At 40.1% G+C, this 20,454-nt stretch overlaps 2 protein-coding genes and 1 long non-coding RNA gene across 3 annotated transcripts in view; 2 read left to right on the forward strand and 1 right to left on the reverse strand.

Moving 5' to 3' along the window:
- Nucleotides 1–114: 114 nt before the first annotated feature.
- On the forward strand, nt 115–4,533 carry LOC133488565 (apolipoprotein D-like). Its single transcript, XM_061796565.1, has 5 exons — nt 115–668; nt 1,691–1,810; nt 2,128–2,249; nt 2,326–2,411; nt 3,048–4,533. Exons 2-5 carry the CDS (start codon nt 1,697–1,699, stop codon nt 3,305–3,307), a joined length of 582 nt encoding a protein of 193 aa, XP_061652549.1. The 5' UTR covers nt 115–668; nt 1,691–1,696; the 3' UTR covers nt 3,308–4,533.
- The window catches only part of LOC133488566 (uncharacterized), a 31,420-nt gene continuing 14,092 nt past the window's right edge, over nt 3,127–20,454 (reverse strand). The window contains exon 3 of the long non-coding RNA XR_009791690.1: nt 3,127–3,264. This is a non-coding gene — a long non-coding RNA (uncharacterized LOC133488566). The remainder of the gene's footprint in view (nt 3,265–20,454) is intronic.
- and2 (actinodin2) lies at nt 5,042–18,044 on the forward strand. The gene is made up of 7 exons (XM_061796756.1): nt 5,042–5,093; nt 9,644–9,775; nt 9,853–9,930; nt 12,374–12,418; nt 13,547–13,701; nt 15,204–16,100; nt 17,422–18,044. Exons 1-7 carry the CDS (start codon nt 5,042–5,044, stop codon nt 17,812–17,814), a joined length of 1,752 nt encoding a protein of 583 aa, XP_061652740.1. The 3' UTR covers nt 17,815–18,044.

The raw sequence follows: 20,454 nt of genomic DNA on the forward strand, positions 1-20,454 counted from the left end.
TTTTGTGATGTCATCTCCTCCTGTATTTCTTTAAGTAAACATGACCAGTAATGGGTCAAGTCAATCAGAATCAGAATCCTCTTTATTGCCAAGTATGTCGAAAACACACAAGGAATTTGTCTCCGGTAGTTAGAGTCGCTTTAGTATGACAAAAGACAGGCATTTTGACAGTAAATACTTTTGAGATATAAAAACATAAACAAACACTACAGAGAGTCACTTAGCTTCCAGTTGTGATTTTAATGTTAGCTCATAATCAAAAACTCAAGTGAGCGTCCCCCCCAGAAAATGAAAAATTCAGCCCTGGAATCCAGTTTCACTCAGCAACATGAAATTCAGTCAGCACGTCTTTCATAATGAGACCCACCAAAAAGTCTCAAGAACCAAAGATGTACTCTGACTGCTATCAAATTTGAGTTGAGTACAAAGTTTGAGCTAAAAGTATCTTCGGAATTTAAACAAATGTCTGTATTGGCACAGCAGAGGCCCAATCAAGATTGTTTCATAACATGTGGTGCTGTGTCCCCCATGACTCCAATTTGCTAATCGTTGCCTACAAGTCTGAAATAAAGTGGAGTCTGCAGCACAAAAGACACCATTGATGACGCAGACGCGCACCGTGGACCAAACCTCACTCGCTGCAACACTTCTGTCTGACCACCTCCGAGGTAAGCACTCACTCTTTATCTGTTTATCATCTTGAATTACACACAAACTGGCATACACTTATTTTTTAATGATATATATTTTTTAGCTTATTTGTGAATTGTGTCTTATCACCAACGTCTCTCACAGAATGACAAAACAAGTGCATTGATGAGTAAAAAGACTAAAAGGAGAAAAGCCACAGTTGTAAACAATCCGAGCGTATCCTGCGAAGCATTCTCCACTTGTTTTTGATACTTCATAGTGTTTGTAAGGTGAGGTCCGTTCCACATAGGAAAATCTTTCATTAATTTAAACCAAATCTAAGTTAAATAGTTTTTTTTTCAACTCTATTAATTTATGATCTCTGTTAATGAAAATTTGAAAACAAAACGATTAATAAGATGAAGAGTATAAAGGCAAGGCTATTGATGCGCACAACATTTCCTACCGGATGTCTTCCAATTGTTAAGTATAGCATAAAAGTCGAGCGATTAAACTGTGAATGTTCCACAAAGAATCCAGTGAAAAAGGGGGGAAAAAATTGGCTTGTTTTAACAAAGATTAAGCGACATTTACTGTATGTTTCCTATTATATGCTAATTGGCTAATATCTGGTTTAGTCACATTGATTCCTGTAAATTACGTGGGGGTTTGGGGCGTATTTGTGTTTGGCGACATGTCGACTGCATGCGTCACATGCAAGGATCTGCACACAAATTGTATAAATTGGCTGCTTGGTGATGAAGTGCTGCTTCCACGAGTGAAAATAAAATTTTTTGGGGGGAGTCAAGGCTCAACAAGTAGCCTTGCCTTACCCCCCATGGTAACTAAAATGGGAACGGTGAGCAGTGGCATATTTGCATGAGAAAATAGTCTACAAAAAAATGAGGGGAAACTGCTGTTATTCTTTATCCTTCGGGTGTTTTGTCAAAAGTGTTTCACAGAAGTGTTTTTAAGAGACATGGGAACTGTTTTAAATTGTGAAATAAAGCACAATATGTTTTCTTTAATGCTTACATTCTTCATTTTTTGTCACCCAAAGCTCACCATGAAGCTGTTTTTGGCACTGGCGGCTTTCATTGTGCCACTTGTCAGAGCTCAGGTGCCTCATTGGGGTCCGTGTCCAGAACCGGATGTTCAACCCGCTTTCAACCTCAAACAGGTAATCTCACCTTGTTTACGTAACTTTGTGTCGCCAATGGTAGAGGTGTTGTTCTGGAAGTTTTATTTCCACGTGAGTCTGCAGTCACATTGTTCTGCGTGGAAAAATGATCACTGCAAAGGTTCGAGGTAGAGATTTTGTTTTGACTTTTGTTTGGAATTGAATTATTCTACTTAGTATTTGAATAATCGACGTCAATGAGAGAGTGCCGACCTGGGCGGGTGCCCATATCGCCCATATCAGAAAACGCCCCTTCGTGGAGTCGACACAAGCAAAAAAATAATACAAAATAAAAACATTTGTTATGGCTGTTACAGTTCATGGGGAGGTGGTTCGAAATCGCCAGACTGCCGACGCAGTTCGAAAGGGGCCGCTGCATCGAGACCAACTTCACGTTCAAGGTGGACAAATCCATCCGAGTGGTCAGCTCGGAAATACTGTGAGTGGGGAAAAAAAAAAAAAAATTATTATGATAACATTTCCTGAAATGTAACAATAATTGTGTTAATGGACAGGAAAGGAGAGCGAAGGAAAATTGAAGGAACAGGTGTCATCGAGGATCAGAAGAATCCAGCCAAGATGGGAATAAGCTACTCCTATGGTGAGATTTAGGAAATCATGTAAAACACTTTATTAACGCAACAGGTTTTAACGCAAACATTTTAACATCCAGTGGTTCCTCGAGATATGAGTTGAATTTGTTCGGTGACCACGCTCATTACTCCGAACACTCGTATCGCAAGTCATCTTTCTCCATTGAAATGAACGGAAATGCCATCAATCTGATCCAACCTCCTTAAAAACCCAACCCCAAATTTTGTAATGTGAGGAAACTAGCACTTTATAAAACTGTACATACAGTACCGATAGAATTCAAATAATTTAATCCCCACCCCCCAAATTTCTTGCTGCAATTTAGTGGACATTGTACTGCTCCTTCTGGTGTGTGTGCCTTGGTCACATGGGGGCAAAGAATATATGAACATTATCATATCGTATTATATCATACAGTATCTCAAGGCACAACAATCCATTTGTTTTCTTTTTTTTTTTTGCAGCTTTTATAACTTAAAGGGCATTTTTCACATTCAATGTAAAGATTATTATTATAATTTTTTTTGCCAAGGTTAATGGTAGGGAAAAAACAGTTTCAAAGATTATTTGGCATTAGGGGAAATAACAAAAAAAGCAAAACTTGTATCCATCCTTGTATACTGTATGCATCTTTGTCCACCAGTGCTGCCATTTTCCCCCTACTGGATTCTGTCCACCGACTACGTGAACACAGCCCTGGTGTACTCCTGCACGGACGTCCTGCGTCTCTTCCATCTGGACTTCGCCTGGATCTTCAGCCGCACGCGCACCCTGCCACCGTCGACCATTGACAGCGCCAAGGAGACCTTCGCCAACAACAACATCGACGTGACGCGCATGATCGACACCAAGCAGCAGGCCTGCGACAAAGAAGCGCCGTGGAGTGACGATCAGCTATTATAATACATTTTGTTTTAACTGCACTTTAAGTTAACAGTTAAAATTGTCTAAAAATATATATAGTACAGTACAAGTATACTACTGTATGACTGAATATAGCCACATGCTTCTACTGAACCACTGATTCAATACAAACAATAATAATAAAAAAAAAACCTACAACATCAAATTATGCTAGAAATAAAAATAAAGTGATATTTTTAGAAGGTTGCTGCGATACAATATACTGTATAAGTTATTTTGTTATCTGTCACATGCTTAGAGCCTAAACTGGAGACACAAAGCTGGCAATTAGAATGAATAAACCTTTTAAATGCAATTCATGTGAGAGCTCTTGTTAGTTTTCACGATGCATCATTGTGAAGCTTTGGGTAGTCACAGAATAATAAAATCGAAATAAAATAGACAAATAAAATAAGAGAAATGTAGAAATTGTTAAAAAATGCATCATAGTTTATCATTTTAAAGGAGACATTTATGCATTTTTTTAGAATTCAAAACAGCTCCCAGGTGTGTTGATAACATGTCTGTGTCATGTCAGAACATCTACTTGTGGTTTGGATGTCTCCTGCAGCCCATCAAGGCAATAAACATTTGCTTCTTCTTTGGATATCTTCTGCAGCCCGTCAAGGCAATACACACAGAATTACACGTTGCTGGTTTCTGTTTCCTCACAACATAATCTGATTGATTGACACCATTCGTAGTGATGTATTCATCATGCCTATCACTGTTATGTTGTGACACATGTTTTGATCAGTGTGGCTCCATTCAGTGCTCACCACAGAAGCCTTTGAGATGATTTCAAAAAGGTGCCTGAGCATGAGAATCTTTGAAAAAGATGTTTGGAGCCCAAATGGAAGCTTCTAGCGTGTTTGTGGTGACGCAGCGTCTGGTGTTTTGTCATAACTGCTGGGTTAGTCGTAAACGTTAAAAGCCAGAAAACATGTCAGTCTGACAAGCAAAATCAGTGAGATGCTTAAAACATCTGCTGCTCTAACGAAAGTAGTTCCCACTAATTGTGCCGCAGAGTGTGTGGTCTAACACACGCTGGCGTCGTGAAAATGCTTAACACAAACATGAAAGTCTCCAACAGCCTTACAGTAATCTTCACATTTGGTGTGCTTATATCAGAGTTTGATATCTCAAAATGGGCCAAAAATAATATCATTACTGTATGTTTCTATGAAGTCCAATCTTACACAGTGCTATTTTCCTTAATAAAAATGATGAAAAAAACGATTGGAGAGACGAGTGTTTTGCATTACGAACGTGATCGCAGCATGAATGAAATTTGTATCTCAAGGCACCACTGTAGTTTGCGATTGAAATACAGTGGATAGGGACCGGGCCTGACCACGAATAGCGAAAATCCGCCAAACATTGACGGCCATTATAATTCCGCTGTCAAAAAAAAAACAATAATTGGAATAAGCAGAGATAAATTGACAATAAGCATTTTTGGGGTTGGTTGGTTCCCCCCAGGAAAGGAAAACATAAAAGAAAAAAGGACCAAAAATTGGGGAAAAAAATAGAAAAAAAAGGGAAATAAATTCAGGGATTAGGTGAATCCGTGAATGTCGAACCGCGAGTATACAGGCGTCCACTGTAGATCTTTTGCGACGCCAGTCCTGGGACACCTCGTACAGTAGGAAGGGGCAGCAAGCATTCATCGTTTTCACTTGTGCAGATTTCGAGGAATCGTTCCTTGACGATGGCATCCAGTGGCAGAACGCGATGGATCCATCGAGTCCGGACTTCTGGGCCTCCATACTAAACATTCTTCCTTGTAAGAAACAGACCTGCCATTTTGCTCTGATGTCTTAATGATATACAATTTTCCTTCCGTAGTCACCCTGCTTTTTAAACCTCAGTCTGCAGATGTTGTTGAATTCTAAACGTCCCAAAGATTCTTCTGCCGGCGCAGAGCAACACCTGGCTGGTAATCATACATATGATGGCCTCCTGCAAAGCTGTACTTGACATGATGAGTGGCGTGCTAATACCGTGTTACGTACAGAATCGCAAAATTAGAAAATGAAAAAAAAATGTACTTTGTGTGCGTGGGTTAGGGTCAGGGTAAGCCCTCTCAATGCAGGTTGTCACAAACTGTGCCTAATTCAAACCCTGGTATGTGCCCCCAATTTAAAACGTCAACCTTTCCTTCAGTTCCCCAACTCTCGTTTGAAACCTTCATTTGAAACCCTAATTAAAAGACTAACTTTTGCTGCAAACCCCACTTGGAAACCCTTGGAAAACTTTGCCTGTGAACCTGAGTTTGAAACTGAACCTTGTTTGAAGCCCTAATCTTGTCTTGAAACCTTAACTTGCAACGCTACCCCATCTTCAAACTTGAACTTGAAAGCCTAATTTCAACCCGCAGCCTTGGCTTTAAATCAAAATTGGAAACCTTAAACTTTGCTTAAATTCCTTATTGTAAACGCTAGCCTTAGTTTGAAACCCAATTTCAAACCCTAACCCTAACTTGAAACCCTAATTTGAAACCTTTATCCTGGCTTGAAACACTTACCTTATTTTGAAACCCTAACCTATTGAAACCCTTATTTGCTTCAAACCCTAATTTGAAAACCTAACCTTTACTTTAAACACTAACCCTAGTTTCAAGCCCCAATTTGAAACGAAGTCTTAAACAATAACCTGGGTTTCGACCCCTAATTTGAAGCCCTAACACTGTCGTTTCAAACCGTAACACAGGTATAAAAAAACCCGGACCCAAAATTGAAGGCCAAATTTGAAATCCCAGCCTTGGCTTCAAAGTCTTAGTAATCCTACATTTTACACAATGGCACTCCCAACATCCATCCAAAGTCCAAATATTTAGTCAGACACAATGTGGAGGGGCGGTCCTCAGGGAAATGTGTTAGGTCCATTCGTAATTTATAGATACTGAACTAAAACTGGCTTAAAAACCTAAATGAAATCCTAATTCCAACCACCAGTTAATTGTGTTATTGTAAATCCATGGTAGAGGTGTATAAGGACAAAATCATGAACACTCACTCTGAATTGTCCAAATATAAGAATTATAGCACTTACTAATCCTATTGCTTTGATTTCATTCTCTATACTGCTCTCAGCCACTAGGGGGCACATTTGCCTTGTATCTGTGAGGATTCCTGTGGTATGCAATCATATACAGAACTGTACGATGAACTTTACTCAAGTAGTCCTATATTTAGTTTACTCATTGTCTTTTTCAGCTAGCTTCACCGAGTTGAAGTGTTCAAAAACAAAAGACAAATTCATATTTAGGTAGTTGAGGAAATTAGAGAAGGTAGGCATCTGATTTTGCGCTACATATTCTTGGCAGGCACCACGGTCGTGTTTACAAGAGTCTGTCTTTTTCATGAGCGTCTCACTCACAAGCAGCGTGAGGCTGTTTTACAGGCTCCAAGCCCACCATTTCTTTTTCTGAGCGGTTGCCGTACACAAAGAGACATAACGTCTCCACGGAAGGCTACGTAATGGCAAAGAGGAAAAGGGTCATGATAAGCGCAGCACTGGCAATTGATTTTACTGCGACATAGTGGAACCTCGGCACATTTTTGGCAAGTGCTTAACATAATTTCAGCAAGCAGATGTTAACGTGATTAGCACGTAGCTGGAATGATAATGACTAGCGTGGGTCTTTGCAGAGAAGCAAACTTTTTCCTGCTCCCTAACCTTTGCTTGAAACCCTCATTTGAAACGCTAACCAACCTTAGAACTCTTGTATGAAACCCTAACCCAAGTTTCAAGCCCTAATTTGAACTCCTAGTCCAGGTTTAAAAAAACCCTAATTTGGAAATGCCGTTAATCCACTCCAGGATCCCCCAAAAACTACCGGTAAAAATGTTTGTAATTTGTTTAAAATCAAATGTAAAGAATTAAACAGTTTTGTTCCTTTTTTTTTTTTTTTTTTTTTGAGGGGGGGGGGTTGGTTCAACTCAATTCCTTCAGGTGTGTGCGCCACCTCGGGGCAGATCATAGAGACGTACAGATATAATACAGACTTTCTGAGCTCCTCAGTGAGTCACAGTAATATTAGTCATTTTTCACAGAGGATTAAGAATACAAGCCTGTGAGGATTGTCTGTCTACATGTTACACATATTGTCTGTCTACATGAGTTGCTTCACCGTGTTCCAATGTCTGTTGCTTAACACCGTGACACGGATGCTATTCATTCGCCCGTTTATGGCGTCGTGTTTGATAGCATTAAGCCCAACAGACTTCATTCTGACAAAGCTATGCGGTTGTTTTAAATAACAACATGCAATTATTTTTGTTTTATGTTATGTTTGACATTAAAATGTAACTGGGAGTGGCAATAAACAGCTTGACGCCTCATTTTTTGGAATAATTAAAGTATTTACTATCTGCCAAACGGCTGCTTGCTGGCAACTGAGTTGAGTTGAGTCCACAGCCAACCAAATAACGGCCGTATCTCAAATTTGACAAAGCAAAAAAATCCCCCAAATGATGGCCTGATGGTCACTTGTATCTCAAGGCACCACTGTACTGTTTTTTTTTTTTTTTTTACAGTATACATATATTTTTTAATCTATTAACGACCTGACCCATCTATCCATTAAAAAAAAAAAAATTACAAATCAAATGTGGGCCATGATCACCAAACTTTGCTCACCACCCCTGATGTGGTCAGAGCGGTCTGTGCAGGCTACGTGGCATTCCGAAGCATGGCGGACTAAACCCTAATGGCTCAACTTTCCACATAGTAGCAGCAGCATGATTTAGCTTCATTAGCGTGCCTGGTTATGGGGTTTGCTTCCACTAATGACTCCTCAGAGCCTCCACGATAAAAAGCATGGCGGTGCTTCAAGGAGAATCATAAACATGATAATAATGTATGCGTTCTATATTTTTAGAATGGGGTGATGGTTAACTGGATAGTTGTTTTACAGTGACTCGCGAATCTTACTTGGAAACATTTTGGACAATTGTCCGCCTCTAGCTTTGTGGTAACACTTACCTCAACCTGAATTTGAAACCCTCATTTGAAACACTATTGCAGCCTTGAAAACCTCATTGGAAACCATCATTTAAAAACCTAATTTATGCTTAAAACCCTAACTTCGGCTTCAAACCCTAATTTGGAACCCTAACCCTTTCTTTCAAACCCTACCCTTGTAAAAAATTCGGAACAATTTGAAACGATGACGTTGGCTTGAAACCCATATATTAATTCCTAACCTTGGCTTCTAACCTAAATTTGAAATCCTAACCCCGGCTTGAAACTCTAATTTGAAACCCTAACAATTCTTTCAAACCTAAATGCTTATTTAAAACTCTAAACCTGGCTTGAAACCCTAAGCTTTCAATAATTTTAATCAGAATCAGAATCATCTTTATTTGCCAAGTATGTCCCAAAAACACACCAGGAAAAAACTCACACCGACTTGAAACCTGAATTTAAAATCGTAACCTTGGCTTTAAACCCTGATTTGGAAGCCTAAACCCTTGTTTCAAACCCTAGGCCTGTCTTAAAATCCAAGCATGAAACCATAACCCTTTTTTCAAGCCGTTACCCAGGCTTGAAACTATAATTTGAAACCCTCACACTTGTCTTGAAACCCTAATTTGAAACCCCATCCTTGGCTCCAAACCCTAACTTAAAACCTTAACCCTATCTTGCAACCCTAACTTGAAACCCTAACCTTTGTTTCAAACACTAACCTGAAACCCTAATATGAAACTAAAGTTTCAAACCCTAACCCAGGCTCGAACCCCTAATTTGAAACCCTAACCCAGTCTTAAAACCCAAATTTCAAACCGTAACCTAGCCTAGAAAGTCTGAGGCCTAATTTGAAACCCCATCCTTGAATACAAACCCTTATTAATCCTACATTTTACACAAAGAAACTCCCAACATCCATCCAAAGTAACGATAATCCGTATGTTACAATATGGAGTGGCGTTCCTCAGGGAAATGTGTTAGGTCCATTCATATTCTATAGAGCCTGAACTGAAACTGACTTTGTGGCCCAATACTTTAGTGTTACCACCCAGTACAAGCACCATTTTGCAAGGCTCCTGTTTGGTTTTGACGGAGGTGTGCTCGCCGTGAAGCTGGCCCGCATCCAGGTGGATTTAATAGCTAACAGCTGTTCACTTCCACCCAATAAGCCCATTTTGTAAAAGTAAAAAAAATCAACAGATAGCAAAAATCTGCCAGGAATAAAATGTCCTCTTGTTAACGGGTCCCTCTGTTCAGCCCGACTGCTGATGATAGGGCTCCCATTGGTCGGGGCGGCAGCCAATCCGGCGGCACTCAACAGAAACCCCCGTGGCGTTGTCGTTTTTGTTTTGAATGATCCAGGGGGCCTCCTTAAAACCGCCGCCCCTGCCCGCCTGTTCCATACAGGGCGGCAGAGAGGCGCAGGGGGCCACACAGTTAAGGCCACAAGCAGAGGAGGACGTAGAGACCGAGACCACTTCAGCACTGGTGCAGGTAACACTTTCTGTCCAAAGTCCTACAAATTCAGCGTCTCTGTGAGGATTGTTAACAGTTTTTTGTTGAACACACAGGAAGCCCCTCAAAGCAAAAAATGGCATCACCTTCCCTGATCCACGCTGGGCTACTTCTGGCCGTCATTTTCTTACCAGGTGACAGTTTTTTTTTTTTTAAGCTTTTAACATTCTTAGACAATTTCAAGTTAATACTTACAGTTTTGGTAGCTTGAGTGATCATAGGAGGGCTATAAAATGTAATATGTTTTCTGCCAGTCAATTGTGAGAATATTGTCACCTTCCTAAAATAATGGCCTGTCATTTTTTTATTTTTAAATTTTTTTTTGGCTACATAATCTCCTCATGATGCTGGCCACCTCTGCTAAAACCAGAATCCTCACTTGGGATCTCATGCTACACATTATTCTGATTTTATTATTAATAAACCTAATATATTTTGTATTTGGTTCTGTTTTTTGGGGAAAAATGAAGTTATGACAAACCATATTGATTGTTTTACACATAAAATCAAACAATATTGCTTTTGTGTTGTGTTGGGAATGTTTCCTACACTGAAGTAATTTGTTGCCGACGGCTTTAAGGAAGAAGGAGCATCGATATTTGACTCAGGAAAGCCCCACATGGCTTTTCAAATGATAAAAGTCAATAATTGCATTTAAATAATACAAATAATAATAAGAAATAATAATTAAAAAAACACTTACTAATTATTATTTATATTTATTTATATTTTTAAAAAATAATTTAAAAAAAAGGAAGTTGAATTTAGCCTGATGTTCAAGACTTCGTGAAGGTCAAACTGACTTTCTAGTAAAGATGCACAGGAAATACACGCTAAAAAAAGTCATTTTCTTCTTGTTTTAATTATAAATGTGTATCATTATTGTTGAATTTGTAATCACCCATATATGGTATATTAAATATGTGACATAAGAGGTTAAAGTGTGGAGGGGGGCTGGGGTGGGGTGGGGGGGGGGGGGGAGGGGTGGGTGTGGTTTTGGGGGATTTTCCAAAACAGTATTCACGAAAAACAAGACTTTCACAATATTGACAGAAATGTTCGTAATGAATTTGTGATGTCTTCATTTTTATTTTTAAAAATTTTTTTTTGTATTTATGTATTTATTTATCAAATGTAGAGAGGGTCCAATTGACCCATGAACATTTCTGGTACAGTATATCAAATAAAAAACATAACCAGGAGGGTTCCATTTTTATTTGTAGCAGCCTAAATAGTTTGGAAGCACAGAAAAGGATGAAAAATGTATATAATCTCCTGTAGTTTATTTAGGAACTACAATGCCGAGTTTTCATTTGCTTTAGGCCTCGAAAAAACCTAAAACCTTAGTTTAGCCTCGCATGGTTTTACATTTGAAGTGCATCTGGCAACAATAGGTTGAAAATGCCAAAAAGAGATTAAAAAAAAAAGTAAACTTCACTAAATAATTGTAATTTATTTATTTAAAAAACACAGTAAAAAAATAAGCACATTTCTGACTTCTAAAAGCCCAAAAGCACAACTTAAAATTAAAAAAAAAAAAATGTCTGGAATCATAAAAGTAATTGAATAATAATAAAGAAATTATTAAAATCTCAGTTAAATTAAACTAAATTGGAAAAACAAAGTATAGCGTAGCCTTGCAAGGTTTAAAATATGAATTTAATAAAATGTATTAAACAACATGAAATAAATTAAGATGTAAAAAATATACATCAAAATAATTTCAATAAAACAAATTAAGTTGAATTTGGCATCACACCGCACTACATCACATCACATCTATTTCTTTAAATTAAAACAATTCCAATTAAATTCAAGTAAAAAAATAATAACATAAAATACATTGATTTTAGCATCACATGGTTTTAAATCTGAATATATAATCAGAAGTAAAACTAATTCAATTCAAGTGTTATTAAAAAAGAAAAGATAATTGTAAATAAAATAAAGCAGCATTAAATCAAATTCCGTTGTACCACAAGAGTAAATTCCATTGACACTCCAGGAAGAGATGTCATGTAATATTAAACATCTATTTTCCAAAATGTAGCACGGGCACTGGAAGAACTGCAATGGCGTCTGATCGAGGAAAATGTTCCCCTGCTTTAAAAGCTCACGAAAAGCCATTTCCAGACCCCAAGTTGGTGGCCCAATCAGCTGAGCAGACAGTTTTACTTTCACTAGTGCTAAACTTCACAAGGAAACCCCTGGTGGAGCAGAGGATATTCCACACGGGAATGCACACAAACATCCGCATACAGTTCTTAATTATTTTCATTTTTTTTTTTGTTTTTTTACAGCACAGCAGTAACTAGTTTGTGTGAGGGTCCGCACTTTGTAGTTTTACAGGTGGAGGTGGCCCCCGGTACGTGTATAAACACACAGACGCCTGTTAAAAGCGAGGGCGGGTGCTGCCAGGGCGCCACGGTCCGGGCACCTGCCGTGTTCTGCCCCCCGGGAGCTCTTTTGGGCGGCTCAGCAATTTTTTCCTGTGTGTAGAGGGAAAGCGAGACATCTGGTCCTTGTCAGTGAAGGTGCCTGTTGCTCGCTAACGTGACTCCTGCTTGTGTTTTACAGAGTTTCTCGGGGCCGTCCCGCTGGAGCAGCACAAGGAGGAAGAACGTAAGGACCTTTGGACGTGTCACTGGGGGCGCTTTAGTGGCACCACACCCCACTTTACAATATTATGAGGGCCTTTGATTTCAATTCATTTAATTTTGAAATGTTACAATAATGCAGACTGGCCGAGTGCTATAATATGAGGCAAAGGTGCAGCAACAAAGTAATAGTTTGAGGGTGCGCATTTTTATGCAACCGCATTATCGTATGTTTTTTGTTTTTGTTTTCCACTTTAAAGGATTTTTTCCCCCCCAGTTGAGTTGTAAAGGTTATAGGTCACATTAATGCTGGATAAAAAAAAAAAATATATATATATGTATCTTGGTCTCATTTGTTTATATCACAAAAACATTTAGACTGTATATCAATAAAAAAATAATTGTATTCATTGAGAATAATTTCAAATTGAATTATAAATAAAAAAATACAAATTGAATAGTAAAAATGTAACTTTAATTATGAATGAACATATTATTCAAAGAAAAAAATATAAAGTGTTGTTACAATTAAATGAAGTAAAATGAAATCAGAAATAAAAAAACAAATTTAAATGAAAAGCAAAAATTACATTTAAAGGATCGAGAAATTGCATTCAATTTAAAAAATATATTAAAGTGAATATGAACTAAAATTACTAAATGTAAAATCTATTTAAAATAAAAAAATATGACTTAGATTTGATTTAAAATGGGGGCTTAAACTAAAATAACAATAATAATATAAATAATTGTAATTTAATATCAATGAAACATTAAAAATAAACATTTTCTGTACGGCCTATCCTCTTTTTTTAAAATAATTAACATTTAAAAATATATTCATAATATAAGACATGAAAATGTAATCAAAACTAAAAAAAGATCGCCATAGTTGAAGTGAAGCCTGCAATGTTCTATGGCCTGTACCTAATCCCAATATCAATTATGCATGTGAATTGGATCATCTTTTTCCCAGTCTTTCCTCGCATCCGTGACATTTCCACACAGGCTAAACAATCCTAATTAGGTTCAGTAGCAAATCCTCATAGAAATCCACCGCCGAAGAGCCATGCATTATTCATGCCAAAATGAAATCAAATGTACTCCAGTAAACAACACCGAGTTCTTAATGGTTATGTGGTGGTTCATGCAGTGTCTGATGACGGGAAGGCTGAAGTCATGGCCAACCTGAAGAAGTTGGTACGCCACAGGAGGAACGCGCCCGTCATGGCCGTACCCCAGTTCCAGCACCTCCCCGACTTCTGGGGCTGGTACAAGTACTTCATGGACAGCCAAAACCAGGAGGGGGTGAGTGAGACTAGTATTTATTATTTAGCTATTACATGAGGGTTTTTTTTTGGGTTTGTTGAATCACTTTTTGCTCATAGAAACTTTTAGCAAATGTGCCCAAAAAGAAAAAAGAAAAAAAGAAAGTCAATTATTGTAGATTAAGGGCTACGACAATTTAACCCTTGGTGGGGTACCCTAAAAAAAATTCAGCTTTGGGATTGTGGGAAAATACAGTACATGTATCCTTGTGACCTAGAAAAGCTCCAAACTAGGGATGTAATGGTACAACAAATATAAAGGCTCAGTACTTGTCTTAGTTTTAGGGTCACTGTTTGGCTCACAAGTTAGTACAGTAAAAGGAACACAATGCAAAAAATACAAGTGATTTTCTTTTGTGTAAAGGGGATCATATTTAATGACATTTAAAATGAAACATAAAAAACTGCTAGCAGTAAATTCTCCGATAAATAAAAGGTTCTCAAATTAAAACAAATAATTGATTCTTGCCTTGATTACGCCTTGATTACAATTCATTTAATTTTAACATTTTCCAATCATGCAGACAGGCCAATGAAAGTCAAGCAAAGTTCGAGTTTAGAGTAAAGTTTTATGTTGATATTTGCTAATAAATATTACATGGGTATCTAATATCAATGTTAAGTTTCAAATTCAGAACTGTTTATTCAAATTAATAATACAGTGGATATAAAGATTCTACACATGCTAAAGGTGCAGCAACAAAGTATTAATTTGAGGGTGCGCATGTTTAAGGAAACACATTATTGTACGTTTTTTCGGTTTGGTTTTTTTGCATGCAATGAAATAAAAACTCATAACTTTAAGAAAGAGCAACTTCAATAGTTTGTTTTTCTTAGGAGTAATAAAACACATGAAAAACTACGAACTGCTACCAGTAATTCCTCCTACAAAATAAAAAATGGCCATCACATGAACAAAATAATGCATACGATAAATTCAAAACAACCTATTATTATTATATATACCAGTTTGAATCCTTTCTTTTAAGGAAAGTGCAACTTCAATAGTTTGTCCTCTTTTTAGGAAACCGAGGACGTTTTTTTTCCCCATGAAAAATTGCAAACTTCTCTACAGTCAATGAAAGATTGTCAAATGAACAAAAAATGTATACCCAAAATATATAGCAGCTTAAATATCTTCTTTTTAGGAAAGTGCAACATAAGGAGTTTGTTCTCTTTTTAGAACATGAACATGGCAGTTTCAAATGCCGTACTGCTAAAAGCACATTGCTGGCCATGATATCCACTCGCCAGAGGCTCAGTCGTGTTTGTTTGCGACTGCAAGGTCGTTGCACTTCCTGTCCCTTAACCAATATGTTTTGTGGGGGAACACGGTATGCCTCTGAACCGTGACAAATAATCCGTATAGAAAAATCTGAATCTGAATACATACAATGGTACTGGACAAACAGTTACGCCTGAGTCCCCAAATTTGACAACGAGACAGAAAAGACCTTTTTTCAAATATTTTGTACTTTACAGGTTGAAGATTTGGACCGTCTGTACGTGGCGCACCTGCAGAACAAGCACAGGTCCGAGGAGGGCCCCACCTTTAACCACTACCTCAAACACCTGAGCGAAATCTACAAGGCATGCGCCGACTCCGACAACCCAGAATGCATCGCCGAGTCCACCAGCAAGCCCAAGGCGGCCACGGTGATGCCCGCCCCCATCAAGTCCGCCGCCGTCCGGATGTGCAACCCCTACATCGACCCCTATTGCCTCTTCCCGCTGACCTCCAAGGCCGCCGCTCCCCGGCCGGAGCCGGCCCCGGCCGAGGCGCCCGCCCCCATCCTCACCCCCATGCTGCCCATGCCCCAGAAGAGCCCCACAGGCTTCTACTACTACGCCCCAGTCCTGGAGCCCTTCCTGAGCCATGAGCAGAAGGCTGAGCTGCTGCGGATCTGCAACCACGAAGACGTCGAGTGTCTTCAGTACCACCTGAGGGCAGCGTACGGGTACCGCCCCGCCGCCGGCCCCGCCCCGTCCTACGCCGCCCTTAAATGCGACCCCAAGGACCCTTACTGCAAGCCAACGATGGTGCAAAAATCCCCCACTGGGTACTATCACCTACTCTACCCTAGCTGCAACCCGGCTACGGATCCCCTTTGCGTGGGCAACGTCGCCGCCCCCGCCGGCCTGGGTGACGACCCGGCGCCCCAGGAGCAGAAATGCAACCCCCTGTTCGATGCCGGCTGCAACCCGCTGACCGCCACCAAGCTTTCTGGCCTCACCAAGCCCGTACTGGAGTACGCCCCCAAAGGCCAGCCCGCCCACGTCGCCGCCCCCCTGAGCTGCGACCCCCGCTACGATCCCTACTGCATACTGGCAGCCGCCGCTGCCCTGCGCAAGGCCCAACCACAGCTCCCAGAGCAACAGGTCTGAATTTGACGTGCGGAGCAATGTTTTGACTAGTGTAACCCTTAACCCTTTTGCTACTTTTAAATTGGCTTATTAAGTAATATACAGTCGTACCTTGACTTAGGAGTGCCCCAACTTACAACTTACAACTTTCTTACCAATTTTTTTCAAGTTACAAGCCATCACTTGATCAATTTTGATCCTTAGTGTTGAGTCAAAAATTGCGTTACAAGTGAGCTTTAGATACACCGCTGCTCGTTGGGAGGCAAAATAAAAATGGAGCAATTAAGTGACTGTAATGGCCTTGCATGTGAGCGAGGAGAGCCACAGGTGCCGATGCACTTTTCAGCCGTTTATTGAACGGGACAAACAGGCAAACACGCTCATACAAAATGAGCAGACTCGCAAGGAGCTGCTGTGGGTCGTCGACTCATAGCCAGACGCTCACGCGAAAAGACGAAAAGACTCCAGCTGGTGACGTCACTCACGAGGCTGCACAGTATTTACACTTTATAAAACCAGCTTCTTTACATTCTCTTTTATTGTTTTGTTATAAAATGCAGTGCTATATTTCGTTATCAAAAAACACACCCAATCAAATGTGGTGTTTTAGGTGGTGGTGGAACAGACTAATGGCATTTCAAATCATTTTTGATGGGGGAAAAAAAAAAATTATTAGTAATGAGTAAATTGAGTTATGAGTTTGGTCACAGAATTTTGGACACTCATAAGTCAAGGTACCACTGTACAGATAGGTTCCAGAACCGCAATGTCGGGAACATCTAAGAACCTTTTTAAATGTTTCCCCGTTCCCCCATGCTTTAAACACATTTAAACTCATTAAAACACATTTTAAACTAATTTGAAATGTATCTGAACGCACACACAAAAAGTCAAGTAGAAAATGTACATAAAATAATGTACCTACTGTAGTATCTGTGTGTTTGGTATGTGCGGGGTTTGGTGGGGTGGCGTGTGACGTCGGCAAGTCTGCGTGTGAGCGTCTGGGTGTGAGCTGTGGCCGACAGCAGCTCCTGCGTGAGTGTGTTCATTGTGTTAATGTGCTTACTGTTTTCTCGCGTTTAATAAATGGCTGAAAAGTACATCGCTGACTGTGGTTCTCCTTTTCAAAATCCTATTAGAAACAATTGCTATAAACCACAAATGTCTGCGATCGAGTGAAGATTTCTGCGATCGACAAATACATACTGTATTTCCCCCCCAAAAAATCAGTGGGGAAACACAGGAGTGATTTTTTTGTTTCATAATGCTTTTACTTGCTGTCTGTTTTGAACAAAACCCATCAATCAATCAATCAATCAATCAATCAATCAACCAGGTCCGCTACAAGCTGGGCATCCGCGGCAAGACCAAGGAGGGCGACGATTGCTATGTGCACTATGACAAAGACTGCACCCCGGTGGACCCCCACTCGACTGCCAAAGCTCCAACCGAGCCCCGCTGCCACCCCTTCGACCCCACCTGCGTAAAGTTTACAGCGCCCTCCGCCGTCCGTGCCCGGGGACACGGCAAGGGTGGCATCATCCTCCCCGACCCGGACTGCGACCCCGAGCTTGACTACAACTGTCGCCTGCGTCGTGCCGATGACACTGACGAAGAGAAAGCGGCGCTCCAGCTCGGCCAGAAAGAAACAAAGGCGGCCGCAAAATCCGCTGCCCCGCGTTTTGAGGACTTCCTCCGTGGCATCACGTTCCAGCACAAGTCGATTTAACCCAACAATCACAGAATTACATGAAGTAACTACGAAAATGTGAGTTTCCTTTTTTAAATCAGCAGTACAGTAGAATGATGTGAAAGTTGTTTGTATGTTTGTAGGAAAGAGTCATACGTATGTATCGATGTGTGTTAGACATTCCTTTGTTGAGTTTCCCAAAGTGTATTTAATGTTTTTCATCTCCAGCCGCTTCTTTTATTCAGTTTTAATAAAAAATTAAAGCTGAACAGGCCCTGGAAACCCTTTTTTTTTTCACGCTGTATCCTTGAATTGATCCATTTTTCATCTAATGCCACATTAGATGGAAGGTAAAAAAGTCTGGTTAGGATTCTTGGTTTAGATTGGGGCTCATTTGAGTTCATCAAGCCCTGCAATTTGCCCCAAATGTCTGCTTCAAACCAAAACAGACAACTTCCTGTTCAATTTCCAGAATGGGAATTTGAGACTTTCGTGTATGCTGTTGTGATGGACGTGTCCAACCAATTACGTGTCAAATGGCAAAACTGGTGTCAGGTGGGGAAAATAAATGTCAGACAGTTTTTCACGCCAAATCCTCAAAATGATCATCAAACTTTGACTCAACACTTCCCCCCTACATTAGCTGGCCGAATTCAAAAAGTTTAGCAATTTAGCTTCAGCCATCTGCCGAGATAGCTACTTCCGATTACGGTTCATTTGGGCAAATTCCTTAGTAGTAGTTCATCAACACCCTTCAAACCAAAATGGCTGACTTCTTGTTCAATTTTCTTTTTCATGTGCCCTGTTATGACAGTCATGTTCGCCCAATTCCGTGTCAGCTCAACACCAAAAGTGGTGGCTAATCCTGTGACTGCTTTTTCGTGGGGAATCATCGGAATGATCAAACTTTGACGCCATTCTAGTTGGCATAGCCACAAAACTACAAGTTTGCCTTTACCCATGGAAATGGACAAAATAACAGTAATACCATTTTTTTTTAAATGAAAAGCTTCCTGTGTCTTGTCAGACGTCTTTTTTTTGCAAATCTTTAAAACGATCAAACTTTGACGTGCTCCGCCCACATTGGATGGATGGGGAAAAAAAGCTTTTCAATTTAGCGTCACCCAACTTTCTGGGCTCATTTGGGCAAATTCCCTGGTAGTTTATCAACGGTACGAGCCCTGGAATTGGGACAAAATGTCTGTTTCGAACCAAAGTCACCGACTTCCTGTTCAGTTTCGGCCATAGGTCTTTAGACTTTTTGGTATGTGATGTCATGACAGACATGCCCACCCAATTTCGTGTTGATTGGTGAAACTTGTGTCTGGCGCTAAGCGGTGCTACTGAGTTAGTTTTGAGGGGGCTCATGTTAGCGTCATCTTATGGATTTTCACCAGGCTACCAATGAAAATGGGCAACCCCCCCCCCGCCCCCCAAAAAAAAGAGGGTCCAAAGTGAAACCATCTGCACGCACACACACACACACCTACACGCCTACACACGCACACACGCACATTCTGAGGCACATCCACGGGGTGACGCTGATGACACAGACGATACGCTTCAACCACCCTGGGGTCACTTATTTGTCTTTAAAGAGTAGCTAACTGATGAGACCTCAAAATGTATAAGCAGTAATCATCATCATCATCATCATCATCATCAATTAAACTCCCTGTTTCCCAATGACTGTGATCAAAATGATCATCGATTTAATGACCTCAGTGTGCATGTTTCAATCCACTTGATTGAAAGATTTAAGCGCTTAAAGTCCCTCTGTGTAATTAAATTTCATCGAAGGTCGTCTCGGGGGAGTGGAGATCAAACCGTGTGGTGAGAAGGAGGAGGAGGAGGAGGCGAAGAAAAAAGCAAATGTTTGGGATCAATTTCACGCCTCCGTGAAGAATAATTGGAAACATTATGATGTGAAAGATAAGAAGCCGATTTAGGCCCGACTGCCGAACTTGGCATGGACGCCTGCAGTTGGTAATAATGATAGATAGATAGCTAGATAGATAGATAGATAGACAGAAGTAAATGTGAACAACTGAAATAATGTGATTGCATAAGTGTTCACACCCTTTTGTCACTGGGATGTGGCTGTGTCTGCATTAACCAATCATATTCAAACTCATCCATCCATCCATCCGTTATCTGAGCCGCTTATCCTCACAAGGGTCGCGGGCGCGCTGGAGTGCCCGGAGAAAACCCACGCAGGCACGGACGGGGAGAACAAGCAAACTCCACACAGGCGGGGCCGGGGATTGAACCCCGGTCCTCAGAACTGTGAGGCAGACGCTCTACCCAGTCATTCCGCCATTCAAACTCATGTTTTCACAAAAGCTTCAGGCAAAACAAGGTCAGGAAAAGCCTACTAAAACAACTGAATTTTATTTGGGGTTGATGAAAGGGACTTTAAATGGTGACTGGTGTGTTCTGACTCTCATATCACATGAATTTGGATGTGATTGGTTCATTCTGAACACACCCACATCCCCACTTATAATAGGGTGTGTTCGGTTGGGCAGCCACATTATTTCAGTTGTTTATTTTTCCTGTCCCTCTTGAAAAGGTTTATTTCTAAGGTTAAATAAAGGTTCAATAAATAAATACAAAATAAATGAATGGATAGCTGGATAGGTAGATAGACAGATAGGTAAGTATATCATTAGATAATTA

The sequence above is a fragment of the Phyllopteryx taeniolatus genome, chromosome 14, assembly GCF_024500385.1.
Source record: "Phyllopteryx taeniolatus isolate TA_2022b chromosome 14, UOR_Ptae_1.2, whole genome shotgun sequence".
In the NCBI taxonomy this organism is placed as follows: Eukaryota; Metazoa; Chordata; class Actinopteri; order Syngnathiformes; family Syngnathidae; genus Phyllopteryx; species Phyllopteryx taeniolatus.